The sequence below is a fragment of the Anticarsia gemmatalis genome, chromosome 5 (genome assembly GCF_050436995.1).
Source record: "Anticarsia gemmatalis isolate Benzon Research Colony breed Stoneville strain chromosome 5, ilAntGemm2 primary, whole genome shotgun sequence".
NCBI classification, from domain to species: Eukaryota; Metazoa; Arthropoda; class Insecta; order Lepidoptera; family Erebidae; genus Anticarsia; species Anticarsia gemmatalis.
In genome coordinates, this window is record NC_134749.1 from 7320921 (window position 1) to 7344354 (window position 23434).

A 23434-nucleotide genomic window follows, 5' to 3' on the forward strand; every position below is an offset into this window, starting at 1 on the left:
TTACAATCAAAATTGTTCATTAACAATTAGGCGCTATATTTTAGGTGCGTACGTTTTATTTGACTTTGTTCGACCTAGTCTAGTACGTCACTCACGATAATGTTCGAAATCGGATTACGCATAATAAGTAAGTACTTTGACTTCAGTGCCTATTACTAAGATTACTAACTACTTAGAACAACAGCAATTAGTACTCTATCTGGGTTTTCGGCTCTACAAACACGTTGTAATAATCTCAGTATCTAATAGGCAACTAGGTATGCGTTTCTAGTTAATCTAACATAAATAAATATAAGTGAGTGTTTGGCTTGCCGATAATCGTTATGGAAGTTTCATATCTTGGGATAGGCAATTCTTGAGTGAATAATCGATAAGTAAACAAAGCTCTTTGTTGCGGAGGGGATAGATAGCCTTTGCAGGTCGATACAGGCATATCTGTACTATAATATAATTAAATTACACTTATCAGTATGTGCCGCTTAATTGAAAATAGTGCCCAAAAGCGTAACATTGAACTCTCTAAATAACAATGTTAAAGTGTGGTATATAGTTCAGTCGCGCGGAGGCACACGGCGAGCTGCGCGCGCGCCTGTCCCAGTGTTCCTCTAGTCGTGAGCGTGGTGGCCCGATCTCCGCTATCTGTTAGTGTAACCGTACTTGTTATCAGAGCATCGATGTTGTGTCTATCTCATAAACAGCCTATCGTTTGAGGTAAGACTACTCTTATATTTTACTGTTTTATATAACGTTATTTTTAAACAGCACGTATTTAAAATTTATAATCAAATATTACGTAGATATTTTATTGTTACATTATAACAAGCAATAAATTGTAAAAAATATCCAATCAACTTTACAGTGTCAAAATCTATTACATTTTAATGGTTGTCGAATCCGAAGAAGTTAATATTTTATGTAAACAAAGTTAATTATACGAAAGGCAATTTACTTTGAAAGTTGATTTTCATTTTAATACATTATGTATTCTTAAAAGTAAAGGAAAATTGAAAAAAAACCTTCAGTTAACTTGCCCTCTGTAAATTTAAGAACAATTTTACAAGTATTCGAATTACTAATTGTATTTTTTTCGGTAGGTAATAAAAATAATTAGCAACCTTTCCGTTCGCTACAGACCCATTTAATAGTATCAATTTAAATACTGAATTCTTTGACAATGCCTACGTGTTTCGATATCTATTGAAGTAGGTGACGAATCAAAATATAAGGTAACAAACATTACTGGTTATAACAGTTCTCAAACTCGGCAAAAACTAGAATAACGGATAAAAAACCAATTACAAATCAGAATTGATAAATTAATTACACATTCAATTACAGTGCGATCTAGATTGGAATCTATTTCTAGGCTGATTCATTAGGACACAGAGATTAGGAAACAGGTTATCCACTGGCCAAGGGAATCCGCGTGTAAGACCTTCAACAAAACCTTTGATTTTTTATTTATACAGATGTTAAAACAACTATGTATAATATTATTATTACTGTATTGTATTAAATATTATAGCAAGAGACTTAAGTATCACATAAACGGTAGTTTTTGGCCGTATATCTGTCCTTTTCGATCTTCATTTTTAAAGGTCATGACGTAAACCTAGTTGTGTGAGAATCTAAATTGGATCAAATCAATGAATTGGGCCGTGAAAATAGAGTCATGTGCAAATAATTGTAGTAGTACAATTATCGAAACTATAGAATTACTTTCCGAAATTTAGAGATATACTTGACGCAGTATTTGAAATAATATATTATATACATATTTTGTATTTAGGTACAGGTATCTGCATTAACGAAACGTCATGATAAAATAAAAAACCTTCAAATGCATAGTTTTATTTGCAGCTACAACAGTTAAACATTCTCGAACCTAAACATGTAACGAAACTATACGTATCTTGCACGTAACCTTAAACTTGACTTCTCTTGATACAGATATTGAAGTGAAGCACAAAATATTAAACAATAGAACACCTGAACAATCTATTTGTTTTCTTATACGAAACGCGGAAAATGTTAAATACGAGATTTTTCTTTGCTGAGGTACAATTGAAAAAATCCTGAACAAAAAAGGGACCAAAGAGGGACATCAAAAATATTGAGCAGTAAAAAAGGTTAAAGGAAATGAAAAGTGTGGTCAAATCGCGGACAAGAAAAATAAGGAAATCACAATAACGCATGTACTGAATTCATTCGGTCTTGACCTTCCCTGACTTAGGAAAATGTGAGATGCCACAATAGGCACGTATTTAAGCTTAACAAAAGTTGTGTGTAGCAACATAATGTTTTCCAAGACGTATGTCGAATGCCAATACTTCAATAAAGCATTCTTAAATCTGACATAGACGAGTTATTTATAGTTCACTTCATCGTGTACAATATACGAGTTGATATTACCCGGAGATGTTCCCATAACGGTTGATTTGTAAATCAAAGACGAGAGAAATAGACTAATAATAAGTCAAGTTTTTCTCATAGCAACAGTTTTGATACAAGTTTATGACTTGCACGATCATAAACGCAATGCTTCAACTTTTATGAAAGGTGGAAAAGTTCTATATTTCCATTTTATTGTATAAAATTAATTAAAAGACTCCCAAGGCTTCTCACTCTACTCATAGCGTAAAAGCTCTAAGATTTATACTTTGGCTCAACGATAACTCCAGGAATTCAATCGTTGGCTAAGATTGCCTTTGGTCGGATTCTGTGAATGGTACTCAATGAGCGTAAGGCACTCAAACTGAATCCTACCCGCGTTCACTCGCATTTCTAGTTATTAAACTTTTCTATTTCAGTGCTCTTTTGGTTAAGTTATATTGGAAACAATTTAGGGTATTGCCGACGACTACTGTATTCTATTTACTGTCTGTATCCGTTCGTTTGTATAAATGCCCACACCGTTTAAAATACAAGAACTCTAAGATTTTGAATTCGATACTTTCCTCGTGTTTGAGTTAAAATCTAAATAGACTCCTGAAATGTATAATTAATATGCATATACAATCGCTAAAACGCTACTGGCGTAATTACATAGCTAAACAAACATAAACGTTTATACAATAAGTCGTGTATACAGTTCTGGCAGACGGTCTGGCTCGGCACCAGTGTAGTTTAGCACGACGAGGCTCAAACACAACACGGCTGCTGTCGAAACTACATATATTACGTCAAAGTTTCTTACACCAGAATTCACAGATAGTGCTAAGAAATTCTCTCAGTTGAACGCTGTTTCAGACTTATTGACACATGAATATACACAACTCCCCCGTAGTCTCGACTCTCGAGTTAATTAGGTACGCCACTGATCTATTCTATAACGTTAGACATGCTGAATATCATTATTCCATTTGCAATGCTGTCAGTGTAAATGTTTGTACAACCATGTAGTGATGTATTGTGTAAAATATCTTTGTAATGATATTATTAATCGAATAATCATTGTTAAAACAATTGAATCAACATTACGTGCTACATTTTTTGGTCAGACAGTATAGTTCAAGGATCTTAGGTGCATTAACTTCTTTCAGCGATATTGTACGTTTCTTTTATCAATAAACCTACATGTCATAGTGTGATACAAAAACATAATAACATGCTGATAATATTCAAAATACTGGTAAAAAAACCGTTTTGAGCCTGGTTAATGAATAAACATTTTATGCGTTGTACTAAATATTCCCAAAAGCCACATTACATGCATAATGTAGTATCTTAAATTTAAAAATATTATCCTAAAGTTGGCAGCAATGCCAAAATGTCGGTCGTTCGTGAGGCTCAGCGGTAAATACTAAATCTATTTAAGTGTAAGCATTTGCAGCCCTCGCTGAAACCCGCGACGTCTTTTACTTGTGACTTGAGTTGAACTTACAGCTTACTTTATTTAAGTTAAATAACATATAAGTCGTTTTCCGCACTCGCTGCAACTCGGTAAGCGTGAAGTTTGTGAACATCGCTGCGTTAAAAGCTTTTACCGTCAACCTAGCGCTAAAGGTCTCTAATTAATATTATACGAAAGTACGAGGTAATTAAAAGAACATGTCAGCTTTACTGCAATTAATGTAGGCTTTTCGAAGTACAGAAAAGTTATATAAATTAGGATTTATCTTTTAAGGGTTATCTTTTGATAAATATAACTCATGTAATTTAGCTTCTATTAATATAACCATGAAACTGTTGTAAACGCTACTAAACAAACACTATTTGTTATTGATAGTAAATACATTCCTATTGGTACATGCTATGAGTAATGCACTACTAATATTGACCACTAACCAGAATCAAAACATTGTTAGCAGGAAATGTACGCATTGTATGTACATACATAATTGTTAATAGTTTATTGGGCAATGTATTTGATATATGTTATTTTCCTAGTACCCCCAAAAATTAATTGGAAAATTATGATCTAAACGTTCTATAATAATTTTATGGAGCATAAATTAATTTTAGCTTGTTATAGGTTGTATCGTTATGAAACAATTAATTTATGAGTAATATATGCAGGAGATGACGGTATTCGATTGTTTAGTTCCAAGGTCGATGTTTCAGTAGGCCTAATTTCGAAGATGACATGGAGTCATTAGGACAAAACGGTATAGTAGCTATTATTTAAAGATTACATAATACGTTTTCATTGTAGTAACACATTTACATTTATGATATTATAAAATGTTACGTATTTCAGCTTCAATAAAGTTTTTTACACGTATGTACTGCAGTCATTGAACTCGAGTTTATAACCAGTGTAAAAGGATCGACGTACAGTGAATAAACCTTATGATACGATAGTTGCACTTTATAAAACATTTAAACCATTTCATTTATTTTTGTTACACATAAATAAACATCACAAATACGGAACTTAATAACTAGTCAGTACATATATCAGCAACAAAGGGCTACAGCAAAAGCATGCAGCTACATTTTATGTCAAGCTGTACAGAGTATTATGTCAGAATAATCTATTTATGTTTTGATGAAATTATAAACAAGGCATCGGTAACAACGGCTGAGGAATAGCAACTTTTTAAGCAAATATTCATGTTAATCCGAGAAAATAACCGTTAACTATGTTTTTGTAAAAGTCGTTTACATGTTTTGTACGTTACCGTCTTAACATCTATGGTTAAATAAAGATATAAGGGCGCGTTCCCACTAAACTACTTACTGTCGTAACGATCGAAATCGTGTAGTTCTATATGTGAACAGCTCAATTTAAACATAGCCACGACACTTAAAACTACACGATTATTTGTCGTCACGATAAAGTGGGAAAGCGCCCTTAGGAAAAAGGAGAGAAAATCATAAAAAACACAATTACTACCATGTACCTATTACCTAGACCAAGGTAAAGATATTATAAAGGTATCTAATTATAAGAAGATACATAATATATTATTACAAGGAACATTGTTATAACAATGAAGTCTTCATTTAGATTGGCCGTGACATGCAATATTTTGTGCGCTAGGCTCTACTTGAGGTACAGCGTTTATTAAAAGATAAAGCTTAGGAAACTAATATTTTTCTTTGTATTGTTTTGTCTAATGAGGTAAAACATTGTTAAAGTAACAAGACAATTAGGTTGACAAAAAATGTCTTTACGAGTTACATAATAAAAAAATAGTTTTTTGCTTCTTAAGTAAACAATCAAAACTAAATATATTTAAAAGACTAAATTATATAGCTACATACTGAATAGTCGATTAGAAAATATTTTTACATTTCCGTTCAATTTGAAAAGGAATCAATGTAACATTAAATACAAGGGGAGATGGAAAGAACAAGTACCTAATGGTACCTGATTGTAATTTATCGTACGTTTGTTCTCAACTTTGAAGGGTTGGAGCGAAGGAACAAGTAGCTGATTTGTGTATTTGCAACAGAATATTGCGAATAACTTGGAAAAACAGCAATTTTATCCTCACTGCGAATTTGCACAAGAAAATATATAATAAATTCTACTGTCCGCTTAACGTCCGCTTGAAAGTTTTCAAGAGAGGCAAAACAGTATTTTATAATAAAAGCAACTTTAACTTTAAATGTACCTTAATTCAGGATGTTGGCAATAAATCTCTAATTTTGAAACTACCGACGTCGTCGGAAGTCGACTAATCTACTATATCTTGTTAAAATCTATTAGTTCTGAGTCTCGGGAACGTCGTAGTACAAGTACCTACGTACTGTACTGGCATGTGTGCGTTGATCCACGACCGAACGTTTGTAGGACTGTATGTAGGGCATCACTACTAACATATATTATTATCCGACAAGTGCCTCTGATTTATCGGTGTTACTGAAACATACGCTATTTCCGCCCATTAGGAAGGTATTTTTCATCAATAAAACTAGTTCGAGTTCAAATCAAATAGCTACTAGATACTGGTTAGTTTGATCATCGAGTCAATTTGTATTCAGTCGTTATCTGCTCTAAACACTTCCCTTAAAGTAAACTAATAGTCAACTGGTATATAGGTTAAGAGGCAGCGTGATAATGAATTGGGAACATTTGATTAGTTGTAACATATTAATCGTTGTGTAACTAATGTTTTATATCGGATGTAAAAAGAAAGATATCAACACATTTATCATACTTTGTTTTGAAGCAATTCTTTGTTTAATAGTAGTAGTCTAATGTAAGTCGAAATAAGTTCATTAAAATGTCTATGGCAGCAAAAACAGAAAATCTAAGAATGTGAAAGTTCCAGCACAACTCAAAAGAATTTCCTCGAGAGGAATATACTCATTAGATTAACTTATAAAATGATTATACTATATTGAGTGCGTCAAGTTCCGTAACCTTCCACGAAGTCGGCCGTACGATCCCGAGTCTTGAAAAACGGCACATCATTAGAGGAGTGATTCAGTTTAGGGCCGCTATGAAAAATACGAGTAAATAATCAATCTTACATATCGGTGGAAGCTCGATTTATTTACATAATGGACGATCCCTTCAGTGCGTGATTTAGTGAGGAAATGTTTATGGAATTTAGGTAACGGGAATGCCCTCTAATATTGTACCTACATTCAAGATCTTTTTTAGGTTGATAAAAACTAAATAGTTGTAAGAATAACATCTGTTTGACACCATCTAATAAAGTAGGTTAGTGAACTTGTAACTGGTATTAAGGGGAAGCGTTGACTGAAATACATTAGGACGATCATTCAAACGAGTGATCAATTTAATTTATTCATTTCAATTAGAGCTCCGTTACTGCTGGTAAACGACTAAACCTTGTTGAGAACGTCCTTCAAAATAAACTATGTATTTGTTAAAACATCGATTCGATTGTGTTGTAGACTTGTATCTTACGATTCGAATAGAAATAGGTACTACAATATGGATTATACCTAGAGCGGGAAATGTCTATTTTATTACTTTCATGCATGCGGAATAGACGATGATACATTTTTCAATACTTCTTTATAGAGATTAGGTTGTATCATGTTTATAAACGAACTTTATAAAAATACAACGTACTTATTTTGTCAGAATTTAAATATATCATCGCATACTAGAAAAAGTTCATTAATAATGAACTCAAACGCCAATCAAATGATCATAATCGATTTCACACCACATTTGGAACGTAATTAATTTTAAGCACTTGTCTTTGACACGAGTGCAATTAATTCAAAATGGTGTACGCATATTGTTTATGCGCAGCTGGAGACCAAAGAAATTAATGACACTTAGATGAGGACGCAGATATTTGGTAGCCTTACATGCCTCACATCACGGCCGCGCCCGGCGCCCTGTCGTCAAACTATTATAGTCCAGTCACTCAGAAGAGAGCCTTGTATGAAACATTCGCGGGTGGCGGAGGTGTACAAAATTTAGAATTTAGTACATTTGTGACCCGCAGGCTTATGCAATTGCAGATAATCTGTCTAGTAGCGATATTTTATTCTAGAAAATACACAGCTTTTATATTTTTACACTAGATAAATCGTGCATGTCAAGGATCTCTACCAAGTTCTTGGACTATATAACCGAGCACGTGTCTACTATGTTTAGATATATTTTTGATAATATTATAAGAATGTTTACTGTATACGTTACTTCTTTGCGATGTCATACCCATTTTACCAAGGAAAGACTTGTATTACTTGATACTATGACAGTTATAATTAAGTTGTTCTAGTTGTCTACGCTTTTGCCGTTGGTACTTATTCTTCTTTCATATTTTTATTTGTTTTGTTCCTTAATTATTTTTTCTAAAACAACAAAACACATTTTACTTATGTTTGATTCTACGTCTCAGAAGCTACATTGCATGAATAAATTGTACACATATATTCTATGATCACAATATTTTTGAAATTCTGTCGACTTATCTATTAGATATATGTTGGTGATCACAATATCACCTGAATTGAAATATGGCAGTCCTTTGAGTTTAAGCAGTAATTGATGAATTAATACCTACATTTGTCTCTTCATATTTTCAAACAACTATAATTTTAAAATTGATGGATGTCTTGATACAATTGTCAGACTGTGGCTATGCCTTAATATCAATGATTGACGATCATTTATTTAAAATTACAGTATCTATTGAACGTAGGATGACAGATAACTGACTGAATCAATCGCTGTGGGAACACAGTTTTTATGACTCTGCGTCGAATGACGATCGCATCAATGACCTAACCGTGAACTCGAATTTTTCGCTAATATGATCTCTAGTACTTAATATGTTAAGTGGGAGGTTATTATATCATCAATCATATGGTTCAATGACTTCAGTCAAAACTAAGTGCTGTCTTCTAAAGTGAAATGAATCTGCTTTTTTGATTTTATCTTAATTGTCTGGCTCGCCATTATGCAGTCAGACTTCACGCGACTCTTATTTTTTCAAGCTTTTGTTTAATTTCTAAGTCGTTTGTACAGTTTTGATTTATGTTTGGTCGTTGACTAGGCATCAATGCGGATTGTATGGTATAAATGATGACATTCAAGACTTCGAAATATCAATCTGTTAGGTATTATGCGTATAATGACATTGTTTTCCTATTTATATCTTTCATTTTGGAACAAGCTTATCGCTAAACACTCAGATGAGGTGTCGATGTACATATTCTTACACGGCTTCTGATAAATAATAGGCTGTCATATCCAATTTCCCTTCATCTCGAAATTGTATTGAAAATATCACGTACTCGTAGGATACACGCGAAATAGATTTTCGCGTGTGTGTCGGGGAGCAAGGGTATTTCTGTCTTACGATATAACAATATTCTTTTATACACATGTATGGTGATCGTAAAAGTGTCGCAAGTTTACGACATGCCGAATTGGCTAGAAAAACTATAACAATATTAATAGCTGCTGGACATTGCGAACGATGATCAAATACGGCATTAGTAACGTGTTGCGAATTCATATTATGCGTCATAACAATCATTGAATCGTTTGATTGGATTTACTGCAAAACGTATTGGGACAGAAACGTTATGACATGTTCTATAACATTTAGTATTACTATATCTGTCAGTACGTGATGCATTTATTTGCTTTTCTGCTCGAAGGATGAGTAGTAATAATGCAACCGGGCAATACTTTACTTAAGGAGCATCTACAGTACCTACATCAAATGTGATTTTATTAAAAAATAAATTGGCTAGATTACACAAAGCTTCTTTTCTTACAATATTTGCAAAATGTTTGTGTTACAGACGAATAAAAAGAAAGAATGCTTTAAAATATTCTTCGTAGAGAGACCTTAAATTAAAATTTGAATAACAAACACAACTTTTGTTTTGTACAATAAAGCTTACTCTTTGCTTCACAGAGTCACCACTTGCTCTAGACGATTATTTATTTTATTCGAATTATCTCACCTGATTTATCATTTTTCCTTCAAGCAACTTCGTTTGATAAAATGCTCTGTTGCCAGGTCTGTAAAGGCATTAACTTGTAAGTTTTTCTTCAACATTTATAGACGTTTTCAGGTAACAGGGTCGATAAAACATTTGCAGTAGTTAAAGTTTAACACTTTACAAGTATCACTACAATATATAAGTTTAAATTGGTATACAGCCAACGAAATTGTATAGAATAATTGGATGCAGACATGTTTCTTTTATTTAGAAATAAGTATATGTTTATGTCTTTTTGTAATTAGTAATGTCTACATGTCTAGCCACCGTTGTTTTAATGATACAACCTTTTTATATTTTGTAAGTAATTATATTTATTTAAGTTAAAGAACGTCACGTTGATACTACAAATAAAATTGTTCAGCTACTTCTCTGGCTACAATGAAATAACTTTTTGGTCTGATAGATTTAATCCAGCCAATTTAGCATTGTGCAATTGCATAAAAGTCCTTTTTTTGTTGAAAGACTAGAGACATTTGTTGGCGCCCCTAACTGGTTTATTTTAATTCCATTCAATGTAATTTAATGTTGCCGCCCGATGTGTTGAATAACAAAGAGAATGACTTTAATACCAAAATGTTTGTGAACATAATATCAAACATGACAAAGTCTTAATATGTACTACATTAAAACCACACTTTGGCAATAATATGCAGCTTATAGCGTTAGAAACACATTACAAAACATAAACCATATTTAGGTACAATTAAAAATGCGAAATAATGCATAAACCTATTTCTAAAATTTCTACGAACGTATTTGTTACAGTTTCTAAAATTTGACTTTTATTTTGGCTTTAGTGGGGTTAATGAAGCTCTATTCTTGACCTATGACCATTTTAGTGTGAGTGTTGATAGCCGTACCCTAGATACATTTCGAAAAACAATGTCGACACCAAATTACAGACATTCTGAAAAAGGCATGTGTGTATGCGGGTTGCTAAATTTGGATACAGTCATCTATTCACACTTATTGTCTAACTGCATTGTTCTTGAATAAATATTGTTACATGACCGTATATGAACTAACGGTGCAATATGCACTTTGTACTATTAAAAATAAAATGCTTTCATTGTTTTTTTACCCTACACGTAGGTATGCTTTTGCTTTTTTAAAACTTTGTATTATCTAGCTAAGCAGTTTCATATTGCCTTATATAGGACAATGAGTAAAGTATTAAATTAAAAGGAAATTATTCTACGGGGCAAATTTGCAAAATCGAATGCAGCAGTTACGCCTATTTTTCATCACATATAACGGCCACATAACTCATACAAAATTAACGAAATACATAAATTACACTGCTATACGACTTTTAAATAAAAACTCTTGTTTAAAATAGAGAAACATGTAAAAGAACACATTATTCAAGTCTACATTTTGTCTAAACGGTGCACAATTTTCGCTCCACGTCCCGACGACGTTTTCATAATAGAAGTAGATATGTGGTAATGAAACTTTACGAGACTTCTACATTCATGTAACAAGACAATACTATGCTTTTACTTATATGTGTACTTTCAACTCTGTTTATTTACGTAGTTTATAAAATTTAATAATGTTTCGTAGAATTAAAAAAAAAAGTATTTTCGGTACTTCGACAATTATACGATTATTAAGACATGCAGCATAAGCATTTCAGCATATTTATATTAAATAATATATTATAAAGATGGATTTTGGCTGTGCTAAGCCAGATTTATAGTAGAGTTATAGTTATGCATGACCGAACGCCGGAATATCTAAGTGATGTATCATGCTATCGTGGATAATTTACAGCTGAACATTAATAATAGTTATAGACATGGAATGGAAAACAAAGTAAGCCTTATTTCTTTGTATTTAAAAAGCGCCTTTAAGAAGAGGAAACGGGAATGTCTATCTATTTGTCATTGTTACGACAACGCAATAAAGCAGAACTATGGTAACAGAAATTGAAGAGTAATTGGAAAATATTGCAATGTCTTGCAAACAATTGTCAGTAACAATATAAAGCTGAATATTTTGTAGATGTCTCTTTGGAGTCGTTCCTCGTTCTCAGGGTTTAGCCGCAAGCGTCATTCATTGTTTAGTTTATTCGCACTGCCAGCCAATTAAGTTTAATAGACAATACGGAGGATTTCAAAGCTTCCTCGACAAATCAATGCTACAAGCAACTTCATCTTAGTTGATGTACGTTTTCAAGGTTGAAACGAAGAGCTAGGGAAATATTGGAAATTACTGCACGAGTCCATCATTAAGGAGTTAAACATTTTCAATTTGGTAAAACTACAGTAATTCGGTTCACTGGCTATGTTTAACTTTAAGTAGTGTTAATAGAACCGCACTGTAAATTCTTAGTTTAATTAACTTGGAATTGAGTTATCAACTTCAAAGTTCGCAGTTTAGGAAGTGGCACTAAGTTGCGCTGTAAGGTTAAGGATATAAATATAATCGAATTGGGTGATAAATTAGTACTAAACGAACCCACTTAGAGAGCTTCGTAGACGGACTATAATTTTGCCTTAAACTTACCTTATTTATAATGTAATTTTCTTTAAGTACGAACCTACTTAATAATATAATATGAAGTGTGTTGCGGCCACTCATTTATAATTACTTACACTGAAAATTGCTTCGACCAACTGGGGATAGAATTTTGAACCTGGCTCTAATGAGAAATTGTGAAGAACAAAAATAGCGAGCCTGTACCTGACATTTATTAATGACCATTTGCTCGTACACTTACTGTTAGAAAACAGGCTGGCTCAAATGAAGACACGTGTCTAACTAGTTTTTGGGAATGTGAAGTAATATACCGTGAAAATAATTACCATTCTATTATTCCTCTTCTCGGTAAAATGGACGAAAATATTATTATGTCTTGGAACAGAACATAGTTTTTGTCGGTTACAAATTCAAGTGCTTCACCTAGCATTACGCCAATGCTGATCTATGTAATTGATGAGCTAGATATGAGTAATATTAAGGTATTAAGACCTTCTTAATACCATACTGAAAAGAAAACGTTTCGTAGGGAGTTTTATACTCCCGCTGATTTTGATATTCAGTTGGATCACAAAAATTAATTAGAAAAAGGGAAAATAAAAATACCCGAGACTGATATTGGCCGAGAAACCCGAATATCTAATTCTCTAGATTTTTTGGCCTGTTTTCTGTTACCGTCAAATTTAATAAAGACAAATACCGTCTATCAAGAAAACGCCGCCACCACCCCGCGCGAAATTAATTACTTTCAGCGATTGCGTCAAAATAATGTGTTTTAACATTTTTGTAGATGCCGAATTCTGATGGAGTTCTAACGGCCAGGACTGAGGAATATGAAGTGGCTATGTCCTATAATTATTGTTAATTTCATAGCTGTTAAAATAGTTCTGGGAAATCAAGTGAGTATAAATAATAAATAATATAGAGGTATTATTTTGTATATACAGGTTATAGACCGTAACGTTCTATATTTTTATACAGTTATTTTGAATAACATTTGTTGCAAATAAATAATAGTGTCAGTTCTATTATGAATTCATCGTGGGAAAGGTGTAAACTCTTTCAGTAGCCTCTAGCAAATAGATCGTAAACTGCATTGACTGCATTTGGTATTTCAAATAATTCTAGTCTCATTATTAGTATTGCAACTGACAATGCATTTCCGATCACAAAAAATGTCTGGCGCCCAGCCAAATTGAAATATGTCTTGCTTGATTGCAACGATTGTGTGGAAACGGTGGGTTTTCAAAAGGATTGACCCAGTTATCCACGTACGATAGAGATTGTTATCGCACTATTATGTATTGTTACGATATTGATATATTGTATGAGAACTTATGAATGTTACAGACCGAAAACGAGGTGACAACACACCATGAAAATGTGCTGATGAATTGGGAAGATAGTACACATTTTGAGCAGCTTCCTGAAGATACACAAGGTCATTGTTGTCAAATGTAGTGAGAAATGTACAATGTTAGATACATTGTAGTTATTTTAACGAAATGTTTGTGATTGTAGGTTCACATTCAAAACAGAATTTATATTCGGCGTGGGGTCGGTGGAGCGAATGTCAGGGCGGGCGAAAGACTAGGCGGCGGCACTGCTTACGTCGACAAATATGCGGCGACGCTCTTCGCATAGAAATCGCAAGGTACGTTTGAATATTTTATAGAACGATTTGGTACGCTTGTGTAAATGTGCCTAATGGGTAAGAATACGACATTTTAAATTTGATGTGTAAAATGTGAATCTTTATGCAGCGCTTTCAGTCGTTTATCTCAGGATAGAATGATTTGAGAAACCTTTCGGAATATTTTAAACTTTGTCCCAACTTTGAGAATAATTTTATCGCAACTATTTTAAGTTATGAACTACTATTATACATACATAAATATAAGTTTCGTTTGAGTGTAGTTTGTTGTGTGCTTGTATCTTGGATTTAATTTAATATAACTTTAGAATCCCTCTTCTCCGATAACATTGATTCATTAAATTGATTTGGCGGATAAGGGCAATGTCACCGGCATGTTTCGAGGTAAAACCTGATATTGTCGTCTCGGTTCATGAATTCGGAACAGTGAAACAGATCTGTCACGTTACAATTTAGCTGTTAATCCATAAAGAGACTTAGTTTCAAAGGCGAAGCGATATCGTGATGAAGGCTTTTATATCAAAGCTTACGAGCTTTAAAGACAGAGCGACCGTCGTCGTGATTACCAGCTCACCCTAATTTTTACCTTTTCAATAACATAAATGTAAAACTTTCCAGATGGATTTCGTCTGAAATTTTGGCGCTGACGGATTGTTAATAAATAAACTCCCAATTACATTTAAATTAATTTATTTTCAAAATCACAAGCAAGCATTAAATCATCGCATTTCTCGAACTGGAATTGATTTATTTACAAATATTCAACCAAAGAGTTGATCAGACTTGAAACCGGCGTTTTATGTCGGCTTATATTATGGGTTTACCTCCAGACGTTCTTATTGAATTTGAAGAAATACCAATAGAATTTAAATGTATAAAGTTTAATTAGTAAACGAAATAGAGTTAGAACTCTTTGTAAAATTGGCTAAATTAGTATTAGACAAAATTGTATATAGAAAATAAATTAATTTAGTTGTGTGAGAGACATAAAGCTATTAGGTAGAGTAGTATTAGGCCTACTCGTGTCAATGTACTTTCTTCAGCGAGATATCTCGGCTCGTAGACAGGCGTGAGTCATGCCACAGTTAATGTTATATAGTACTATTTTGTTTACAGTTGCCAACACTCTCATCGCCCACGTCAGCTCAATAAGCCGCAACTTGGTAAAACAGAAACGCGATTTATTATAGTGAGTATTCGTTTTCGTATTTAGTCAAGGTTTGAATTTCTGCTCAAATAATATAACGAAACATATTTATGAATAAGAACTAAATAAACGCTTAAGATTATTTTTTCTGAAAAATATATTATATTTAGTTTGAATTGGAACTAAATATACTCTACATAAAAAAAAAGTATTTTTCCATTTCAGTAGTTTTAAACTGTACCTAATGTGTAGCAATAAGAAGTTATTTTGTGTAACTAAGTGAGACTAGCTGAGATCTAAAATCATAGTGGAATATGTTTTATATAAAGATACAAGTTTTAGTTTTCATCACTTTAAAGGTTTGCAGAAAATTCTTTAAATTCTTGATAATGAAATAATATTAGCAATAGATGAATTTTCGTTTGTTTAACTAGCGTGTATGTTTGTTTATATAACGTTGATGTGTATAATAAACAGCAGACGCGTCGAGTGGTTTGCGGCAAGTGGATAGATACCTGGTTAGTGAAGTATTAAATCTTACTGAGGTTATTGATGAAAGTATGTGATGATAACAGATAAGAGAATGCGTAGGGTTGAATGTTCGATGTGTTATTGGCAGCCGCAGCTACGTCAGCTGAACTCGGAGGACGTTCAGAAAAGATTCCGCGGATTCTCGCCGTGGAGCTCGTGGACCGCTTGCTCCAAGAGATGTATAACTGTCAGAAGAAGGTAAGGTTTATGGACGCTTTAATAAGTTTAATTAATTATAGCTACACACAGCTACATTCATGACAAAATAGGTAGAAGAGAAATAGACCGGTGCCGATAAGTTTTGAGAACAAAAAAAATAGTAACAGAATGTAACCTTTTGGAAAGAGAAGCCGTTTTTGACCATTTTTAAAGGCTTTGGCACCGGTCTAAAATAGGAAATATCACTTTTGTTTTTCATATGAAATGTACGAAATATTATTTTCTGTTAATGAGAGTCTCAATTTATAGATGGTACAGCTAGAAATTGTCACAGCTATTTCTGTTCTGATTTGTAAGCATATTCTGGTTGATTGGTCGGCGACAAATCGGTGGTTAATACTTGTTAACGGCTACTTTATTACTTTATATTACTTGTGGGAAGTTTTATGACTTCTGATGACGAGGTGACGCAATCTTGAAGATTTTAGTTGTTATTTTTGTTAGTCACCTGCATTTATGGACTATTTTTTTTTATTTTACCGTGTAATCGACGTACCTAAGACTTTAATAATATGATTTTCTCAAGATCAATGTAGACAGTGCTTACTGCTTACTACTTAGTCATGTAATAGTGTAGATTTATGTTCCCGTTTTGAAAGCGGACTTGAGTTACAAGCTTTGAGTTTCCTACTACCTGTACTATTACTGAAATAAATCTTTAGAAATAATATTAAACGAATTTCGGATTTCTAAGAAATATTTTATAAATTAATTAGAGAATTATGAAAACTATGTTGTTATTAAGATGAATACCGAAAATATTAGGACAGCCACATACACGAGTACCTGTATTGTAATAACGTTGGAATTCCGTCCATATTTTTGAAAACTCTCTACAAAGGACACAAGGATACCGGAATAATTAATACTGTAGATAAAATATGATATCGTTTGATAATATTTAATTATAAAATTCAGAACAGTTAGGCAACATTCCACTCCATTGTAGATGATCATTAATCATCTTATCGCGGTTACGATAATGTTTATTAAATTTGGCAAACAATTGTAGCAGCTAAGTTACGTACATAATGATCATGATTTGACGAAGCCAAGATTTGTAATATGACAAGTAATATCTTCAGACATTGTTTCAAAAATCATAAATTTTGGTGTCGAATGTTTATAAAACGGGTACATACACTAAGTATCTTAACCCGACCGTTATTTCTATTTTTGTCTTCCAACGATCTTATAAGTTAGTACATTAACATATAATTCAGCTATAAGCAATTTCCCAAATAATATGGAAAAATTTTGTCTCGTAAATTCGAACAGTCAAGTCTTGTTTACTGTTGTCTACAGTAAATAAATTTGAACACATTTATTTTTCATTCAAGTTCATTTTTGAGAGTGTTATTTCTTAATTTGTGCTTGGTTTCTCGTGTATATTTTTATAAGAAATTCTTTGCCAGAAATAGCTACCCGATTACACGAAAAAATATAAGCCTTTGATTTCAATGGGCGTCTACGTAATATAAAAATCTTGAAAGTTATTTTTTACTACGAGCGCTTAACTATTTTTAAAATACTGTATGCTGGGAACCATTTTTTTCGGTAGCTATTTCGTATCAAGTCAAAAGTTCTATTTGAACATGAGTTTGCGTGGGCATTGCCGGGACGACATATTTATCGGTTGACTTCACACCAAAGCGTAAAGGAAAAAAACAGGCGGGAAAAAGCTTTTATATCACCACAACACCTTAAAGGGACCGTAATAGCGTTTTTAGGGTTTCTTTAGATTTACTTTAAATATCGTTTTCCGGAATGTACTCGAGGCTTTCAGTATAATCAAATTGCTGGTTGCTATTGTTATTGTTACAAAAACTCTCATTTGTTCAAACATTACATTGCATTATTTTAAAATAGTAGCAAGATCCCGCTTCGAATAGTTAGTATTTGAATAACGATTTCATTTTAGCAAGATATTGTTGTCGCGGTGACCCATTTACTAAGCGTCATCAAACATCCGACGGCTAAGAAAATTTCTTGTCTCGGGTGAAAGCTGTGTTCGTACACTTTGTACTAAGTTTGCTTCGAACTGTGTTGTTCTTCGAGGTCGGGGTATGATATCCTCATCGGTTATTGGTTTATTTTCCCAGACATTGTGTGAGACGAGCAATATGTGGTCGCCAAGTAGTGCGCCAGTCCGCCTACTGTTACATGGAGGGCAGCTACTGCCATCTTTGGATCCGAAGCAAAATGCAGAGGCGAAAGGACCCAGGTGATCTAGCACATAGGTACTACGCTAACAGTATTTATTCTATTAACCTCGCTTATATTATTATATTTTATTATTAATTACACCATAATTTTAGAACTTAGATAATTACGATTAATTGAAGTAATTTTAGTATTGATTGGTACCGTAATAATAGTCTGTACACTAATGTAACGAAATTGTTCACAGTATACCATTATTGATATGCTTGCAACTGATTCTTGGAAAATTAGTTACTTTTAATTACCAATATATGTTATTAAAAAAAAGTGTGTTTGGAGACACGATCATGTTAAAATGCCGAATAAATATTTGTGTCAGAGAACTATATTCTAAATAGGTATTTCAACAAGAATACATGCGGTTTTCCCGACGTAGGCTGCCTTAGAATGTGGTTATACAAATTCCAATGTTGGAGGTTTAGCAATCTCGGCTTTGGGTTGGAAGCTAAATACTTATTATTATGATGCATTGCCAAATTATCTTTGTTATTTAAATAGACAATAGAGGCCTACACTACACTAATAACATAATTAATATAATGCTACAACGTAACATACAGTAGTCAGATAAAGATAAAAGTATTTGTGAATAGCCATTTTCTTTTGATGTTTTCGAAGATACGGACTGAAACAACATTAAAAATGTGTGAAGGTGACTAAGACAAACGACACTCGATTGTTACCGTTCAGTTGTTTTGCTTAACAAAAAAAGAGGGTGCCGGTAAATACCTGTGAATATGAACGATCACTCGGGAGACGCATAAATCTTACTGCTGTATGTTATTTGCACATTACTTACGCTTCCGCGTGAAGTCAAGTAAGCAAAGCTTCAAGAATTGTTTTGTTATAGCATGATTTATGTTTGCAGCACAATGTTTGCATTAACAAGTTTAATACACTTATGTAATATGTATGTAATAACGGCTTCGTATCCGATATAATGAGTTATTTATATATCTCGTAGAATTTGTTTAAGTTACCGTGGCCGTTTACGTGAGGGATAGCTACGAAAGAATTCTAATGCCTTTGTAAATTACTGTTGCAAATTCTACCGCTTTATTTATTGCAAAATGCTTCTCCTTTTCTCATCCTACCTCGGTTTAGAAATAAAACAGAAATCCTACTGTTGCGCTTTAAGTTGCCTTGTCTCCCGAAATGTCATGAAATGGCGTAGCAAATTGAAACAAGCCGGAGTAGGTACTCAGGTAGACTGAATCCTGAATATGTAGCAAAGCATGCCAGTCTCTGTAAAAAAGGTTTTTTATTATCAGCAGTATATTTCAAACCGTAATACTAAAATGTGTTTTGTATAGAAGTTGTTACCTACATATATTATCGCTGTACCTACTTACCTGAAAGTTTTCGGATTAATATTTAAATGTTCGGATAAAGAAGTGTTATCAATATTGATCTTTCAGAAGTTCCGCCTTTTAATATAGACTTCAACGCGAAAACAAATTTCTAATTCTTCTATACAGCTTTGGTGAGGAATTTAGTATACCTCGTTGGTAGTGAAGCTTCATAGTTGATCACACATATTGCAGGATACACACTAGTACAATCAAATCAAATGTCAACACCTGCGCCGGCGATCCACCCCGAGGATTCGAAGGCGTCGCCGCCTGCACCAGTGTGCGGTAGACTGGGCCGGTACAGGGGCTCGGCGTCTGCGCGGCTGCGACAGCGCATGCGCGACATGGTCCGCATCATAGGAGGCCGTCCAGCCCCGCCTGGCAAGTGGCCCTGGCAGGTCGCTGTACTTAATCGTTATAAGGTAATAATAAACATTATCATTTAAGTATAATTTACTTATTCATGACTTAAAAAAAATCGACTTTGTTTGTTGCATAAAACTATAAGGGAATTTACGCGAACATGCTTGACGTTTTGGCGCATTGACGACCACAACTAGTATTAAAAAACTAAATATTCTAAAATATGTGGTTATTTTTAAGGTTTGAAAGAAACAGACAGACAGGTCCGGGGCTGAAATAATTTATGGGTAACGTCATCAAAAATTATAGATTCATATAATTATATCAGAGTTTAATGTCAGTCCACCTGTCTGCAGTGACATGCTTAATTACAAATTAACAAATTATGATTGGTGAAATACTCAGAAAAGATAATTAAGTTGTCCAGGTTTATTTTGTGGGTTTATTTGTGCGAGGGTTGAACGCGACCCTAGTGGAGTATCTGTCAATTATTATTGCAAACTATAAATAAAATATTTAGTTGCCACGTGGTAACAATGCAGTTATGAATAACAAGCTTTAAATGGAATTGTAAATGAAATTTTTACTGGTTTTTCATCTACTTTCATTGGGATGATTTAATCAAGAATGTATATGTGAATCAAATGGATTTATTCAATTGTTTTGCTACCACCAAACATGAAGTCCATTGTAAAATAGATAGTATGAACTTATAACTTATGTAGTGTATAAACATTACTTTTGAAATGAATTAAGTATATTTATAAATCACTGTATCATCAAATATTTATTGAATGCATAATTGTAATTTTGTGTAAATATTATAATAAAACTTTGTTTGAGTTTTTTGACAAATAGTATATTGATCTATCAACGAAATTAGCTCTTATTAATTTATTAATCCTGTGTATCATAAAATCAATATACCTAATTATAGTTTAGTTCCTTGATTCAAATCCAATAACAGATGTTATTAAACTGATTCTGTTCATAACCATTTTAGGGCAAACTTGGTAGTCTAAAATTGAATATATGTATATTAATTACAGAGTCCTGTAATCTATAGGCACGCGCACTAAGTAAAATACAATCGAGTTTCAGAATAAATTACAATTTGAACAACTTTATTCTGGTAAAAATAGAGGGTAACTCCCGGACACGGATTAAACCGGAATAGATGTTTCTCTTAAAATAAATCCCGGCGTTGTGGTGGATTAACTATAATTTCGTCGGAAATAACGCTTCATTTAGGAGATAGCTGTTCTAGGGATTTGTTGTACACAGTTACATACATACATAATCTTATTAATCCACATTACGTGGAAGTTCAATGTAGACACATTATTAAAGATTGATGCGCTACTCTAAACACTAGAAGACACACGTGTATACATATACCTCTACATATAGAGGAATTAGATTTACTTCGATGTCAATACATGACTATAGTTGTAGTATTCGCAATCCGCTACTTAGGATTAAGGATTAGAACTAAACAGTTCTCGCGAGGATTACAGAACATAATGCATTATGTTTAATAGTATTACCTACGGGTTTCTTATTAGGTAGAAAAGCTTTTCTCTTTCAAAGTCGGATTATGTTGGCACATATTTGTTTCCTGAAAAGTTCGTGCATTTTCCTCCTGCTTTCTCTTTGACTCATATGACGATAATACAGTATCGAAGCCTTATAGAAAACTCGTGCCCTTTACTGTTCACATTAGACGTAACATATGCCTACAAAATGCCTTTTAACAAAAGGTAGAGCCGTGATAATAACATGTTGAATGCCAAAAGCGTCGTAGTAAGCCACTATAAATGGGCCATTAAAGCTATTATATCTCACGAAGACCTCTGCCCGCAGCCTGTTATTTAGCGTACCTGAGTGGAAGATAGCCAAATAGATTATTGCTATAAATTGTAGACGCGCCGAACCAAATTCTTGAAAGTTAATAAAATATTGTAGGTAGGAAAGTGATCGTTATAGAGCTCTCGATTTAACTCAATAATGCAATATTATTACATAATTACTAATAAATTTATACTTACATACTATGAAAAGCCGCAGACTCTAAATTAGTTCCAATAATGATATGTATTTACTTAAAGCCAAAACAACGACGCATTATAATTTGACAGCCAGTCAAATGGTATGCATGGATGGACGTGAAATAATGCCACTTCCCTGTTGTGTAAACATTCAACAATCGCTATTGCAAATTAATTATAAATCAGAGTATTGTAATTTTGAATATTTGCTACGCTTGATTTTCTAAAAGGCAGAAACTACATGGCGATAAAATAATTTTAATCTCAAAGAGTGCAACCAAAAGTGCAAGCAAATAAAAAACAAAGTTATTGTTTTCTTTAAAGTAACAGCCTGTAACTTTCATGTAGAATGTAGATGAATGATACAATTGAACACTTGTAATCTCGCTTACACGATGCCGTATGGGAATAGTCACGAGCAGTTTACTAAACATTTGGGACGTTATTTAAGGCCGTTTATGTATCGTAATTCCACAACAGTGCTGACAGTCGATTAAATAACCCTTTCTAACCACTAGGGAATTTACGTGCGTTTAGGGTTATAAATGCAGCTGTGGGTCATGTTCTATTTCCTATTACGATTTACCCTGATAGCTTCGGACAAACACATAAGTTTCATCACAATGTCGCCTGGAAAGCTTTCCTTAACTCGCAATAAGTAAAATAAAGTCACCGCTGGACGGTAAATTTTACTTGTGTATTACGATTTACGAACTGTTTAGTCTCAAAACAATAAATAATATCTCTTGAAAATATTTAATATAATAAACTCATTTATATTCTTTCTTGGTAACGCTTAAATTGCTCTTGTAAAAAGTAAATTGCTGTTGCGCTTTCACCGCGCTGCTTCTGAAAATTGTTTTTTTGCCGATCTTTCATTCTCGAGTATCGTATTTCTGGTCGTAGTCTCGGTCCTTAAAATAGTAATTTCATTTATATTTCTCCGCAAAACCTTATTATAGTCAAATGTCTTCTTTTCTACTTTAAATAGAATGAAGAGCACTAAAGTCCGTTGTTATAACGATCCTTGTTCATAGCTTTGTTTTGAATTTGTGTTTATTGTGGTATTAGAGTTAATCCTGCATTTGATTTATTTATAGGAAGCGTTTTGCGGTGGCACCCTTGTGTCACTGAGGTGGGTGGTGACCGCGGCGCATTGCGTTCGGAAGCGTCTGTACGTGCGCTTGGGTGAGCACGACCTGCTCCTGCGGAACCATGGCGAGCTGGAGATGAAGGTCACGGAGGCCGTCATCCATCCCCGCTATGACCCTGACACGGTCGTCAACGACGTCGCCATGCTACGGTAATACTACCATGTTTTATTACAGCCGTATTACGTCACCGGTATTGTGTCGAGGCCTCGTTAATTCGTCTCTAAATGGCTGTAAACTGAGGCTCAAACGCTTACCAAGTACGCATTTGTAATAATAAAATTGACTACTAAAACAAACAAATAAAATTAGAAGCTGAGAATATTACAGCGGTATGTCGGGCGGGAGGGATCGTCTTCGCA

The 23434-nt window shown here is 33.6% G+C and overlaps 1 protein-coding gene across 1 annotated transcript in view; it reads left to right on the top strand.

The window, feature by feature from the left end:
- Positions 1-564: 564 nt before the first annotated feature.
- The window catches only part of LOC142973000 (chymotrypsinogen 2), a 38343-nt gene continuing 15473 nt past the window's right edge, over positions 565-23434 (top strand). Inside the window, exons 1-9 of the mRNA XM_076114497.1 lie at positions 565-711; positions 13175-13283; positions 13735-13825; positions 13906-14038; positions 15155-15227; positions 15805-15914; positions 18038-18159; positions 19703-19932; positions 23022-23224. Of these exons, the coding sequence (XP_075970612.1) occupies positions 13218-13283; positions 13735-13825; positions 13906-14038; positions 15155-15227; positions 15805-15914; positions 18038-18159; positions 19703-19932; positions 23022-23224 (1028 nt within the window). The 5' untranslated portion in view covers positions 565-711; positions 13175-13217. The remainder of the gene's footprint in view (positions 712-13174; positions 13284-13734; positions 13826-13905; positions 14039-15154; positions 15228-15804; positions 15915-18037; positions 18160-19702; positions 19933-23021; positions 23225-23434) is intronic.